The following is a 14,220-nucleotide window of genomic DNA, read 5'->3' as shown; positions in this document are numbered from 1 at the left end:
CCTGCTAGCACATGAATGCATGTGCGCGCGCACACGCACGCACGTGCGCGCGCACACACACACACACACACACACACACACACACACACACACAGAGGAGTCTATGGGGTATTCATTCCAGTGCCTGCAGTAGGATTTATCCCACTAATTTTTAGACAGAAGTCCCCCTGGCCCTTCTTGTCCTGCTAGACCCATGCAACCCCACTACACTCAGTGCAAGGGCAAAATACTCAGGCTGTAGCTGGGAATGCTGATGAGTACTGCCCTTGGTGTACAAGCAAGCATGCACAGAGTGTTAGCCAAGGGGTTGGCATTGGTACAGCCAGGCTGACTGCCCTAGAGACCACATGCCTGGCCACACAGTGTAGGCTTCAGCTCTGACCTGAGAGGACAGTTAGGGTTTGTGTGCCCTGTCTGACCTTCATGCCCTCTGGTAAGACAAGAGGGACCACATCCTCTGGGACATGGGTGTTCCCCTGTGGGCTGTTGCCCTAACCCAAGGGAGTTTGGTGCTCAGCTTCCAATGACTGGGGACCTAATTGTCTTGAGCTCCTATGAAAAAAACAAAAATCAACCCAGAGTCAAAAAAAAACTTTGTCCATCTCACTACACTGCTGCACCTCCAGCCTCCCAGCCAGGTGCCCTGGAGCTAAGAGGCAGTGAGTCATTTTTAAGTTATCCTGGCTCCTTCACCTCTGCCTGCTCTCCTAGGATTGCCAGTACAGGATTGTGGGAGAGGAATTAGTGCCAGTTATTCATAGATGGTTCTTACGGAGACTCCCAGCAAACAGTGCTATGTCCATAGGTGAGATGGAGTCATTCATTCAGTGGGACTTTCCCTGAGCTTATGTCAGCACTGCAGTTGGAAGGTGCATTTATCTCAGACCCCCCATGGCCTGTATAAGCCCACATGAGACCCTTAGTTCTTATTCAGGCAACCAGCCCATGCTGAAGTCTGTTCCCTTGGGGCCTTCATTGCCATTGATACCTAACCTAGCTAGGTTAAATGTTATGCAAGTACTTCTGTGCAGGTATCACATTACTGATCACAGTGTACCCATAGTCTGAGACCCACCAAACTCATCTCACCAAACAGCCTTGAAATGGCATGCTCCAGACTGGACTTTTCTCCCAGAGCTGTGATTTCCAGGGCTCTGTGGGGGAAAGGCAGTTAATCACAGTCCCCAGGGAAGCTGTGGGATTACTCCAGCATTTAATGTACTGGCAGTAGGAAGCAGCTATAACTACAGGTTATCAAGCCAGTTATTACTGATAAGGCAAAATATTGTTGCCTTGAAATGTAAACTGCAAGTTCTCATTAATGGCTTCACTTCCACCTCGGAGTCTCATTTATTTCCAGTTAGAATCAGATGCTAGAGTGAGCCAGCTCCTGCTGACACTCCAATTGCACAGCTTTTCCCCAGGTGCCACCGGAACAGAGCCATCAAAGCTCTTTACTTGTGCTTTGCTGGATCCTGAGGGCTGCCATCAGAGCTTTCGGAGATGGCTGCCCAGCCCCCTACAAACCACTGGCAGGAAGGGGTGAAGGGGCAGGAGGTGATCTCAGAACTGCCCCTGGCACTGCCCTGGCTAATCTGGATCAGTCACAAAAGCCAAGACACTTGTACATGACAGCTGTGAATGGGGTATGATAGGGACAGGGCTTTGAGAGACACAAGGGAAGGTGCAAGGGAGGAAGGGGGAAAGATAGAAGAAATAAGGAAAACTAGATGACAAAGATGCTGTCTGTCTCTGTGCAAAGGGTCTGTTTCTGTCTGTCCATCTGTCCATCTATCTCCTTCAGTCATTCTGTCTGTCTGTCTGTCTGTCTCTCTGTCTATCTGTATTATATAGCAACTCCCCAAACACACTTCCTTGTATCTCTCCCCTCCTGTACATCTCTCCACTTATCTCTTGTTTTGCTTTCTTCCTTCCCTACCATAAGTGTTTACGGTAAAGTCACCTGCTCAGTATGCTGGTGCATTAGGAAGATGTACCTTGCTCCTGGAGGAGTAGATTAATGCTAAGCCTTTGTATTCCTATTGTACTTTTTATGTCAAGGGGTTCCCAAAGCACTTGACAGACTCCTACACCACAACACCCCTGGCATGCAGCAGCCTGTTGGGTGGAGAGCAGCCATCACATTCAAAGTATATGGTGCAGGAGCAGGCTAGGAGGTAATTTGTTTGCCATGATGCCCTTCCTGAAAGTGCCAGGGATGTATTTAGGGCTGTATTTTCTGAAGGACATCCTCCATTTTGAGCCAGTAACATTTGTGCTGAGAATTCAAAGCAGGCATCAGCCTGAGTGCTTCCACTTGCCATGATCTGATCGTGGGTGGAGATCAGACCAGGAACCATGTGCTCTGATCTGTATCACAGGCACAGGAGAGGAGAGGAGCAAAGATGACATCCATAATAAGGGTAGAGTCAGGCTTTAACTGTTCTACAAGTGAGGTCTTCACATTGGCCCATGCTAGGCAGGACCTGGGCTCTAATGTCTCCTTCTGGACACCAAATAAAGTAAAACTGTATTCTCCTTCCATAGATACTACATAGGCCCCTTGCTTGCCTTGCCATCCAGCACCTAGTGTCCAGCACTCCTCCTTGGGACTTGACACTGCCTAGCCTATTACCCTGAAGTTGCAGACCATCCAAGGACCCCTTGCCTGAGTTTTCAAGCAGGAGAGGGTTCAAGAGACAAGGGTAGGGACACCTATTGCTAGAGACTGTTTACCTAAGTTCCAGAATCAAGCTCTAATCTGCCTGATTTACCGTGCCAGGTTCTAATTTATGAAGAACAGTTCTCTGCAGCATGATAAAACACTGTAGCAATAATACACTTCAGGATGGACTCCAAGACACTTAAACTGGTTAATGTGCTGCCTTCCTGCTCATAAATCTATTTACACACTGTGCCCCGATCCAGGGGGAGCAGACACAGGCACACAAGCTAGAATAAATAATGTATCATGCGAACCTCCAGCCCCACAGCCCTCGCCTTCTGCTTTCCATTCAGAGCCCCCTGCAATTTCTTTGCTGAGTTATTTTTTGTTTGTGCCTGAGATTTGTTCTGTAGGAGCTTTCAGCTACCTAGAGAGATTGGGGAGTATGATTATGGTGTCAGGGCTATAAACCTGTTACATAAATCAAAGATTACATAGCAAAATCTGCTATCTGTTACTGTAAATAATTTAACATTAAGGAGAGCTGGGGATGGTTGAATCTACTATCATTGTCTGAAACTCCAGATATACAGTGTCTATATACATATATATGCATATGTGTATTTCTGTGCCTGTGTATGTATATGCACACATATATGTATGTAGTGTGTGTGTGTATACATTATTCATTGGACATAGATACATCTAAAGATATCTAGATTATAGAATCATAAGAAAGTACGGCTTGAAGAGACCTCATGAGGTCATCATCTAGTCCAGTCTCCTGCTCAAGGCAGAATCATCCCTGACTAAACCACCTAGCCAAGTGCCTGTCCAACCTGCTTGTGAAGAATTCCAAGGTTGGAGATTCTACGACCTTTCTAGTTATCCTGTTCCAGTGCGTAACCACCCTCATATTCAGAAAGTTCTTCCTAGCTCTGACCTAAATTCCTTATGCTGAAGTTTAAGGCCATTTAAGGTCTTGTCCCTATAGCCATAGCCACAGAGAAAGAGTCTATCGCCATCCTTTTTAAATCTCCTTTCAGGTATTTGAAGACTGCTATCACATCCCCCCTCAGTCTTCTCTTCTCCAAACTAAATGATCCTGGTACTTTCAGCCTTTCCTCATAAGCCTCATAAGCCATGCTTCCCATGCCCCTGATAATTTTTGTTGCTCTCTGCTGGACTCTTTCTAATCTATCTACATCTTTTTTGGAGGTTATCTAGTCCAACCACCTGCTCAAAGCAGGAGCCTCCCCAGCTAGATCATCCCAGCCAAGGCTTTGTCTAGCCGGGTCTTAAAACCCTCCAAGGATGGGGAGTCTACAGCCTCTCTGGGTATCCTGTTCCAGTGTTTTACTACACTCCTAGTGAGAAAGTTGTTCCTAATGTCTAACCTAAACTTCCCTTGCTGTAACTTGAGACCATTGTTCCTTGTTCTGTTAACTGCCACCACTGAGAACAGTCTATCTCCATCCTCTCTGGAACCACCCTTCAGGTAGTTGAAGGCTGATGTTAAGTCCCTTCTCAGTCTCCTCTTCTCTAGGCTAAGTAAGCCCAATTCCCTCAGCCTCCCCTCAGAAATTATGTCCACCAGCCCCCTCACCATTTGTGTTGCTCCCTGCTGGACTGTCTCCAATTTGTCCACATCCTTTCTGTAGTGGGGGGCCCACAAGTGGACACAGTATTCCAGATGTGGCCTCACTGGTGCCAAATCGAGTGGAATAATCACTTCTACGGGTGCACCAATACATGGGTCCAATATCAGATTGGTATCGATATAAAGAAAATTGTCTATATTGGATATTGGCCCGATGGGGCCGATAATTTGGATGATAAATGCCAGTGCTGCATGCAGCCGCAGCACAGCACACAGGTAGCGAGGAGCAGAGCCAGCAGCATGGAGAGCTGCCTCCAGCTGGTCATTCTGAAGGGGAGGGGAGAGGGAAGGGGCATGGGGAAGGGCAGATCAACACTCCCTGCAGTGAGAGAGGGGGCAGGGGCAGGCACTGCCCAACCAACAGAGGCGCAGCTCGTGGTGGGAGCCGGCAGCGCTGGGAGGAGGCTGCAGCCACCCCAAATTTTGCCCCATCTTCACTTCCAGTGCCGCTGCTGCATGCCCGCCCAGCACTGCCCCAGCTCTTCCCGGCACTTGGGTGGAGGAGGCGGTTGAGCTAGGGTTGTACCAGGCAGCTAGTGGCGGTGGCGCTGGGAGTGAAGCTATGGTGAAATTTGCAGTGGCTGCAGCCTCTTCCCAGTGCTGCTGATGCCCTCCCCAAGCCCAGCCCCAGCTGAGAAGAGCCCCCTGCAGCCCTGGCTCCAGCTGCAGCCCACAGCTGCAACCCACCTGCTGCATGCAGATCTGGGGGCACTCGCACCCCCTGCCCTCCCAGGGTGCAAGCAGCAGTGGGAACCACCCCTGCCATGAGCTGCGCCTCCATCCCATGTTTCCCTCCCCCCCGCCAAGTTGGCCAGGGCCTGCCCCTGCACCTGCACCTGCCCCTGCCCTTACCCTCTCCCTCACCACAGGGGGTGTTGATCTTCCCCCCTCCCCTCACACCCCTTCTCACCCCTGTCCCCTTCCACCACAACCGACTGACCAGCTGGAGGCAGCTGTATTGGATATCGGAATGGTATTGGCCAATATGCCTCCTTAAATATCAGGTATAGGTATTGGCCCTGAAAATCTCTATCGGTGTACGCCAGTCGCTTCCCTTGATCTGATGGCAACAGTCCTACTAATGTAGCCCAGTATGTCTTCAGCCTTCTTCACAACAAGGGTACACTGTTGGCTCATATTCAGCTTATTGTCCACTGTAATGAGAGCCACTTAAGTTTTGGTGAGGTGTTGGGGGCCACACATGAAAAATCTTTTAGAAGATATAATTTTAACAAATTATGAATGAAAAACAAATAATGTACTAAAAATGAAACATCTACATATTTTAATTTTATTAAAAAATATATTTTTGTCCTGATTTATGTTTTTTTGACTAGCATATATAGAGGTAATTGCATAATAGCTCAAAATAGTTTTACTGTTGTATATTGTCAGGGGGTGGGGTGTGGTGTCTTTGGTTGCGGGGGCTGGTTATGCTGTAGGTCCCAGGAGCTGTCTGGGGCTGACAAGGGGCGCGGGGAAGAGGGAGGGGATGTGACAGGTGGCGCATGCAGCAGAGCTCACTTGGGCACTGTAGTACAGGTGCAGTCCACCTCCTGCCCCCATCCGGCCTGCGGCTGGCCCCATGGTGCTCTGCTTGGGGCCAAACCCCACCCCATCCCACCCATGCCCACCAGCCTCAGCCCCGACCAGCTCACATAGCTTCCAGTGGGGCTGCTACAGGTGCGGCTACAGCCGCTTGGGTACTGCTTGGCTTCCCCCACCTCGAGTGGCTCCTCATCCTCCACCTGCGGGCCCTGCTGTGCCACTCCAGGCAGGGTGGGGAGCAGTGGGGGGTGGGGGGCTGCAGCTAGGCAGCTCCTGTCCCAGTATGTGGGACGCCAGCTGCCTTCCACCCACTCAGCTGCTTGCAGGTGACTGTTCATAATGCCAGGCAGGCAGTGTAGGTAGAAAGCAGCCTGGAGCTGGAGCCCCACATGTTGGGGTAGGAGCGTCCCAGCTGCAGGTTCCTCCCTGCCTGGAGCAGCATGGCAGGGGCAGGAGGAGGAAGAGGAGCTGCTGGAGGCAGGGGGAGCCGAGCAGCAGCCGGGAGGCTTCAGCCACACCAAGAGCAACCTTGCCAAGGAGCTGTGCACTCTAGTAAGGGCTAGAGCTAGGGCTGGTGGGAGCACGACATGGGCTGCCCCAGGCAGGAAAAGACAGGGCTCAGGCCTATGCAGTGTGCCGTGGGGGCAGCCACAGGCTGGATCCATTCACTTGGCAGGCACCTGTATTTTGCCCACCCCTGTTTACAGAGATGATCGCTGGGGGACGTATAATATCATCATTGGTGCGTCTGTTTACTCTTTTTGGAAGATGATGCCCTGGGGAACATGAAGGATTTCTGCTGGGGACCATAGGCAGCACTTCTGTACAGCATTAACCATAGAAACAGAGCTGAAGCCTCCATCAGATTCTAGGCCCAGTAGCCCCATTCAGTGCCTTGACAGGAATCCTTCAGCACAGGTTACACAAAGCATGTCCATAATAGAGTTCAGTACATTTAAGAGCTAATATACAGTAGCTTTATAACAGGGACGCTCCATCATCAGAGCAGGGCAGGCAGCTTTTAGGGAATTGGAAAACCAGTGGCCCCAGAAGTGAAGAGCCAGGCGATTTATTAGCTAAGGTAATGCAAGCAGCAGACCATCATATTTATTGTGATAAACGGCACAATATCCTCAGTGCTCATTCACCAGGGGATTCATTGGAGAAGCTCATCTTTATTCAAACATAGCTCCGGCAGAGCTGAGATTGTTTTTTCAGGCATGCTGAGCTCCTGTCTATCTGATAGCAACGCTAGATCCAAGGAAGGGTCTGGCAATGCAAAACCTCCTCAACCCCTGACAAAAATATCAGCTTGGAATAGGATCTGCTGGTCAAAAAGGCTCAGGACTAGATTTCCAAGGTCTCAGCACCACTGTCAGAGCCAGGATTCCAAAGTCGCTCACTCCCATTTCAGCACCTACCTGAAGGTCAGACATGTGCAAGGGGGGGATTTTCAGAAATCATCAGCACCCAACATGCAGCCAGCATCGTGGTTTCCTGGGCCTCAATAGTGGGGTCCAAGATAACTGCCAGTAATAGCATAACTAGGGGGAAGGCAAGTGGGCATTAGCCCTAGGCACCCATTTAGAGGGGGCATAAGGATGGTGGCTGCTGCCCCAGCCACCACTACTGCTGAGCAGCTTCTGTCACTGACCTCTGCTCATAAGATCTGATGTCCAGTGACCATCTCTGATAGAGCAGGGGACATTTCCACCTCTAAATCCCTGAGCTTGCATGGTTTCTTAGTGCTGAGAACCAAGCTCAGCATATCCAAACAAGCTGATTCACAGCGGCAAGCGGGTGGCAGCCCATCTTCCACATGCAAAAATCTAGCTGCAGTTAGTTGCAGGTGTGGAATGGTGCCTGCTGAGACACAGGGTGCCTTGAGCTCTGCAGGGAGATCAGAGCCACTGGGTCAAGGTTTTAAACCCCCCTTTTCTCCCTGGAGTCAGGAAGGGCTGTGCTCTTGACTTACTGCCCTAGGAAGGAACGAGAGCGATCCATTAGTAATTTCCTCTTTTATCTTCTTAATTGGCTTGGATTGGTCTGTAATAAGTGGTCCCCTCAGGATATATTTGTTTTATAGCACATTTAATTAATGCTATTTGCTTAAATGGGAATTATAAAAAGGACAACAATGGGATTCAGAATTGATTCTTTGTGGAGGCACCTTAAAGTATTAACAAGGAGGGAGATGGCAGCAAGTGACACCTTAAAGGCAGCTAATGTGGAAATGCATTAGCAACAGTATGCAGCTAACATGAATTCCTTACTTTAAGTAAATCTTTCACAGACAAGCTGCTAGTACATGGCACAAACCAGTACGGTGCCATTGACATATTCATTTCACACTGGCTATCCCTGCAGAGGTCTAGCTGTCTGCACAGCTGGGTCTAATCTCTTTTATGTAGTTGTACTGAAAAGAAACATAATCTCTCAGTTAAGACCTAGAGATATAGATAGAAGTATCAGGTTCAATTCCCTGCTCTGCTACTGCCTTCCCTGTGTGACCTTGGCCAAGCCACCTAGTCTTCCTGTAACTTGAGAAGTTTGGAAAAGTTGCAAAGGAGGAAAAAGCAAAAACAAAAAGCAAAATCTTGACATTGTTCTATTACACTGGAGAAGAAAAAGAGGGAGGAAACATTAAAGATTTCAGATAAATTTGGGTGTTTTGAGAAAGTGAAATGTTTCAGTTCAAACTTAAACAAAACAAAACATGCCATAGACTCAGAGAAGAGTAGGGCTTGCAGGGCCCTCAGGAGGTCACATCCAGTCCAACCCCCTACTTGAGACATGATTATCTCTGGCTAAGCCATTCTGGAAAATAACATTCTGGAACCTGCCTGTGGGAAAAGAAGAAACATTTCCATGAAGGCAAATGTTTCATTTGGGATTTTTGGAAAGGGAGAAAGGGCAGCCTGACCCATTCAGATCACTCCCAGCAGGGAGCAGCCTAGGGCCTTCTTGTCCCATGGCTAACCCAGTCCAAGCACCCCTTAGTCCCATGTGGAATCCAGTTGTACACAGTGGTATCGGTACCTGAGTGACCTTCTGGGCACTGTGCTCTCTGTAGCCACATGCCTGGCAGGCTGGGCTGTTGCGCTAGGTAGTGAAAAGCTCCATCAGTGATAGATTACTCCCTTAACTGGCCCATTAATAACAAGAGCAGCATTCTTGGTGTGGTTTGTCTTTAGAGCATGGTCAGTGCATCCTTGCCAGCTCTTGGCCTTGGAGAGAGGAACGGCTCCTGCCATTTGACATGCTTTGATACTCGCTGTTCACTTTCCTTCTATTTTACAGCAAAAACAAGAATGTACTCGAGTGTTTAATGGAGGAGCAGACACTACAAGGTCCTATAGCAGGTGCTGCCAATCCAGCCTTCGGCCATCTTTCCGGGTAGCTTTAAGACAGTGATTCTCAATCAGAGTGTCATTTGTACTGTTAAGTGTACAAATATGATTTAAAAGATAAACCCAGAGATTTCAAATAGGAATTCAGGGTATTGAAATTCTGTTTAGTTGTAGTCTGTCTGGGGTCTCTACAGCAGAAGAATTGCTCTAATATTTTTCTGTAGTCAAAAAATGAATGAAAAGTAATAGCTGACATTTTCCAAGGAAAGGGTTGCTTGGAGTCTGAAAATGTTGAGAATCCTGTGTTAAGGTGTCTACTGTATACAACTGGCAGTACTCAAGAGGTGTACAGATACTATGATGCAAAAGAAAAATGCCTTTGTAGGTAGGTATTAGGTAAGTAAAGACAAGAAATACATAAAGAAACTAAAGAACAGAAAAAATAGAGAAAAAATAGCTTAAGAAAACAGAAGAAAGAGAAAGAGGAAAAGGAATAGCAAAAGAAAGAAGAGACGTAAACTAGAGAAAAGAAATAGGCAGAGGAAATAGGAAAAGGGAGAAATTGAAGAAACAGATCAACTGACCTACCTACCTAGTTTCTTTCTCTATCTCCTGGAGGCAGTGGTGCATGTGCTGCTGTCAGGCTGGGATCAGTGCTCCAGTTCTCCACATTTCTGTCCAGCTTTCCCCTCATCTTTCACTCTCCGGCTGACGCTCAGAAATGTGTTTGCCCCATCCACAGATAGAGGCTGTCTCAGGACTGCTGTGGGCTAGAAGGACCAACAGGCTTCATCCAATCCAAGCTCTCTACGCTGCCCTCTCTCCAACTTCCTCCACAAGGGGGTCCTCAGCAAAGGGGTGGGGGGACACAAACCCTGAAGGAGGACAGAGGAAGGAGGTGGGCCTGGTCCAGCAGCAGCCCAGACTTAGAAGGCTCTTGAACTACAGCTCCCATAAGTCTGCAGCATCCTGAGCCAGGCACCCAGCCACACAACATTATGGGACCCACACTGTCTCTGGGTCATGCGCTGCCAGGGGATCTGGGTGAGCTGTCAAAGGAGTGCTCCAGTGGTGGGGTTAGAGCACTCCCTATTGCAGGCTTCAGTCCACCCAGTGGCCCCAGGGTGGTTGATGGAGGCCACCAACCATGCCACACAGCCCCTGCCACCAACCATGCCACGCTCTCCTCCCTCTTCTCCACAGGTATCCAGCAGCTGTGACTACGTCTTTGTCAGCGGGAAGGAATCACGTGGCTCCATGAATGCCAGGGTGACTTTCAACTATGAACACCTCAGCGCCCTGCTGGAGATGACGGTCTGGGTGCCCAAGCTCCCACTGCACATCGAGCTCTCGGACGCCAGGCTGAGTCAAGTGAAAGGCTGGAGGGTCCCCATCCTGCCAGACAGGAGGTGGGCACCTATGTCAGGGCTAGGGTAGAGAGCAAGCGTCTGCTCAGGGGAGGATACAGGAAGGAAGGGAAAGATGAGAAATGGCCTTGATCAGTTTTGCCAGTCACCAGTGCAGCTCCCATGGACTGTATCTGGATGCTCAGCCCTCCTGGCAACTGGGCCCTTTTCATCTGCTCTGACTTGGAGCTTTGTGGGTCCTGGAACCACTGACATCAAAGGCAAAGCTCTCTTTGGTTCTAATAGCTGCAGACTCGGGCCTAGCCCAGCCTCACCAAGCACCTGGCTATTGGGCTCCATGTGCAGCCCTTGGACAGCAGAATAAAGCCCTTCCCTTCCCACACGCTGCCTGCATAGTGCAGGGAGCAAGGAACACAACCTCCTGCTGCCTCCCAGCTTTGCCTCTCACTCCATCCCTTCAACAGGAACAAATAAGGATCAGAAGCAAAGGCAGAATGGCTGCCTTTTTATTCTCGCTAACAAGCTGCTTTATGAAATTTTTCTGCTCCCCAGGTGTTAGAAGATCTCCCAAGCATGAAATATATTCAAGGAGTGCTGGGCCTGGCTTCTGCACCTCCCCAGCACTCCATATCCCTCTGCTATGGGGAAGGGACCTCAGTGCCTGGGACCAGCTTAGAAGCCTCCTACACAGGGGGCTTCTCTGGTGGCACCCCTCTCCCAAATCCCCGTCAAGGCAGTCAGGGTGAGGGGAGCAGCCTTCATTAGCTTGTCCCTGAGAATCTGGGTGACTTAAAGCACACAGAACTCCCAGGCCTCAGGGAGAGGACAGGGGTCAGGGTGCAGACAGCAAGGGAGGCTCTTTAGGGGTTAGCAGGAGGAAAACAGATTCTTTGTCTTAGAACAGGGACCCCAAACTTAATATCAGAGAACATAGGTGCTGGGTAACTCAGAGTCCAGGAGCTCTCCTGACACACATGCTTGTTCCTGTAGGCATATGCACACCCATGCAATGCATGTGACCCACAGCTTGCCCGCTGTGTTGATCTGCAGAGTGTACCAGCTGAGCTGAACTGCTATGGGCACCAATTGCCCAGTTCTGGATCCTTAGCTCAAGCTGCAGTGGCTGCTGCAAGGTCAATTGCCACCTTGTGCAAGAGGGGGCCATCACAAATGCACATACATGCATACATACCACACAAATTTATATGCATACCTATATGTGTTAAAACACAGGTACAGCTGTGTATACACATTCCTGCAAAAGGAGAGACACAGACATACCCATGATCACAGATGTACACTCACATGTGTAGGGCAACACACAAACACATGCTCACATGCCAGCTCATGCAAATGGATATGTGTGTACACAAAAATACACATAGAGGGCCTGTTCCTTTTGCCTGCAGAACTGCAGTCATTTCAGCACCAGAAACACCAACTTCACCTCTTCAGTTTTTCTTATTGTCACAGGCTGTCAAATTCAGCTGAAGGGAACATCAGCATCCCCTTTGTTTTGGAGAGAGACAGGGAGAGGGAACCCCGGAGCAGAAGGGAAGAAAAAGAGAAGGGTGGGGAAATTCTTCACAAGTGGCCCCTTGGGATCTCTTTGAGTTGGGGCAGGTAATGCTGCTGCTAGGATCTAATATGTGCATTGTAGTGGCCCATAAAATCCCTGCGGGGGACATCCCATTGTGCTGGATGCTGCACAGACATAGAACTGAGAAAGCCCTTGCTCTAAACAACTGAGATCAGCTCAGGCTTCATGGAATCAGCTACATTTCCCAGCCTGCCCCTCTCTTGTGCCCTGGACTCTGGAATTTGATTTCTGCTTTCAAAGCTGCCAGGCTGGTAGGTGCTTGGATAACTGTGACTTTTCTGCATAGCCCAAGCAGAGATGTCATCCTCCAGCCCTGTGTTTCAAGTGCTGAAGGACCAGGAACATGGGTGGGGCCGTTAGAGGCAGCCCCCATCTGAAGTTTCATTTGCTTGTGAGATGCTCTGAAGAATTTCACGCCAAAGGGAATGGAAGATGGAGGTTTGGAATGGAAGTTGAATCCCTGGCCTCCCTTCTCCCTCCCCGACATGGCAGGCCCATAGATGTGGTGGTAAAGCCCCTCTTGGGTATTCCACTCCTTGGGAAAGGCATGGAGGCTGCTGAGCTTCTCAAGGGAACAGGCCCAGAAGTGAAGTGGGGTAGCACATGCCTGTATCCCATCTCTCTTATACGCTTTTCTCTGTCTATGGCATGTATAGACAGGGTGACCATATTATTAAAGAAATCTGGGACACTGCCTTCCCCAACAGCCTCCAGCCACTGCTCAGGAGGATTACATAGGACACCAAAATACAAGTTCACCCAGGGTGCCACATACACATGCATGCACACACACATCTGAGCAGCCCATGCTCACAGCAGTGCTCTCCCCCTGCCCTACCTCGGCCGATCCCCGCCCCAGACAGAAGGAGTGATGCCCAGTCCATCCCGCCTCCAGCTGCTGCTCAGGAGGAGTGGGCAGAGTGTTGCCAATCCTGGAGTTTTGTTTCTGTTTTCAGCAACTGGTTGGGACTCTGGGGTGGCCTATGAAATCTGGGACTGTCCCAGCCAAACCAGGACATATGTTCATCCTATGTGGAGAGAGCCCAGTAGAGGGCAACAAAAATGGTTAGGGGGCTGGGGCACATGACTTATGAGGCGAGGCTGAGGGAACTGAGCTTATTTAGCAGAAGAGAAGGCTGAGCGGGGAATTAATAGCAACTTTTAGCTACCTGAAGGGTGGTTCCAAAGAGGATGGAGCTGGATTGTTCTCAGTGGTGGCAGATGACAGAACAAGGAGCAATGGTCTCAAGTTGTAGCAAGGGGAGTTGAGGTTAAATATTAGGAACAACTTTCTCACAAGGAGGGTAGTAAAACACTGGAACAGGTTACCCAAAGAGGTGGTAAAATCTCCATCCTTGGAGGTTTTTAATACCTGGCTAGACAAAGTCTTGGCTGGGATGCTCTAGTTGGGGCTGGTCCTGCTTTGAGCAGGGGAGTTGGATTAGATGACCTCCTGACGTTCCTTCCAACCCTGATTTTCTATGATTCTGAGATTCTATTTATAGACCTGAATAGCTCATAGCTGAGGAAGGAGGTAAGGCCCAGGCAGCCTTCTGCCCTACTGAGCTGTCTTGTGCCCCCAGGTCAGTGCGGGAGAGCGATGATGAGGAAGAAGATGACCGGAAGCAGAACCGGGGCTGCACTCTCCAGTACCAGCACTCCACCCTGCAGGTCTTCACCCAGTTCCACACTACGTCCTCAGAGGGCACTGACCAGGTCATCACTATGCTGGGGCCCGACTGGCTGGTGGAAGTCACTGACCTGGTTAGTGACTTCATGAAGGTAGATGACACCCGGGTGGCGCAGATGGTGGACAGTAGTACGCTGGCCGGGCGGGAGCCAGGTACCACACTCTTCAAGGTACGGGCCCCCCGGCAATGTTCCCTCTAAGGAGCAGCGGTCCATGAGTGCGCTGCCTCAGTCCGTGAGTGCGCCGCCTTGGTCTGTGAGCGTGCCGCCTCGGTCCGGCATGAGACACTTACCGAAAGGGGGCTGGGGCCAGGGGCTGCGGCCGGATGCTGGAGGCTGGG

General features: G+C 49.9%; 1 protein-coding gene across 3 annotated transcripts in view; it reads left to right on the top strand.

Annotated features, from left to right (window-relative positions):
* Positions 1–14,220, top strand: part of TMEM132E (transmembrane protein 132E) — a 227,371-nt gene that overhangs the window by 204,438 nt on the left and 8,713 nt on the right. For all 3 annotated transcript variants that reach the window (XM_006025749.2, XM_006025748.2, XM_014520869.2), the window contains exons 6-7: positions 10,427–10,632; positions 13,774–14,050. In XM_006025749.2, coding sequence (XP_006025811.2) covers positions 10,427–10,632; positions 13,774–14,050 — 483 coding nt within the window. The remainder of the gene's footprint in view (positions 1–10,426; positions 10,633–13,773; positions 14,051–14,220) is intronic.

Source organism: Alligator sinensis, unplaced genomic scaffold (genome assembly GCF_000455745.1).
Source record: "Alligator sinensis unplaced genomic scaffold, ASM45574v1 scaffold561_1, whole genome shotgun sequence".
NCBI lineage: Eukaryota > Metazoa > Chordata > Crocodylia > Alligatoridae > Alligator > Alligator sinensis.
This window is presented reverse-complemented; position numbering and strand designations above follow the sequence as displayed.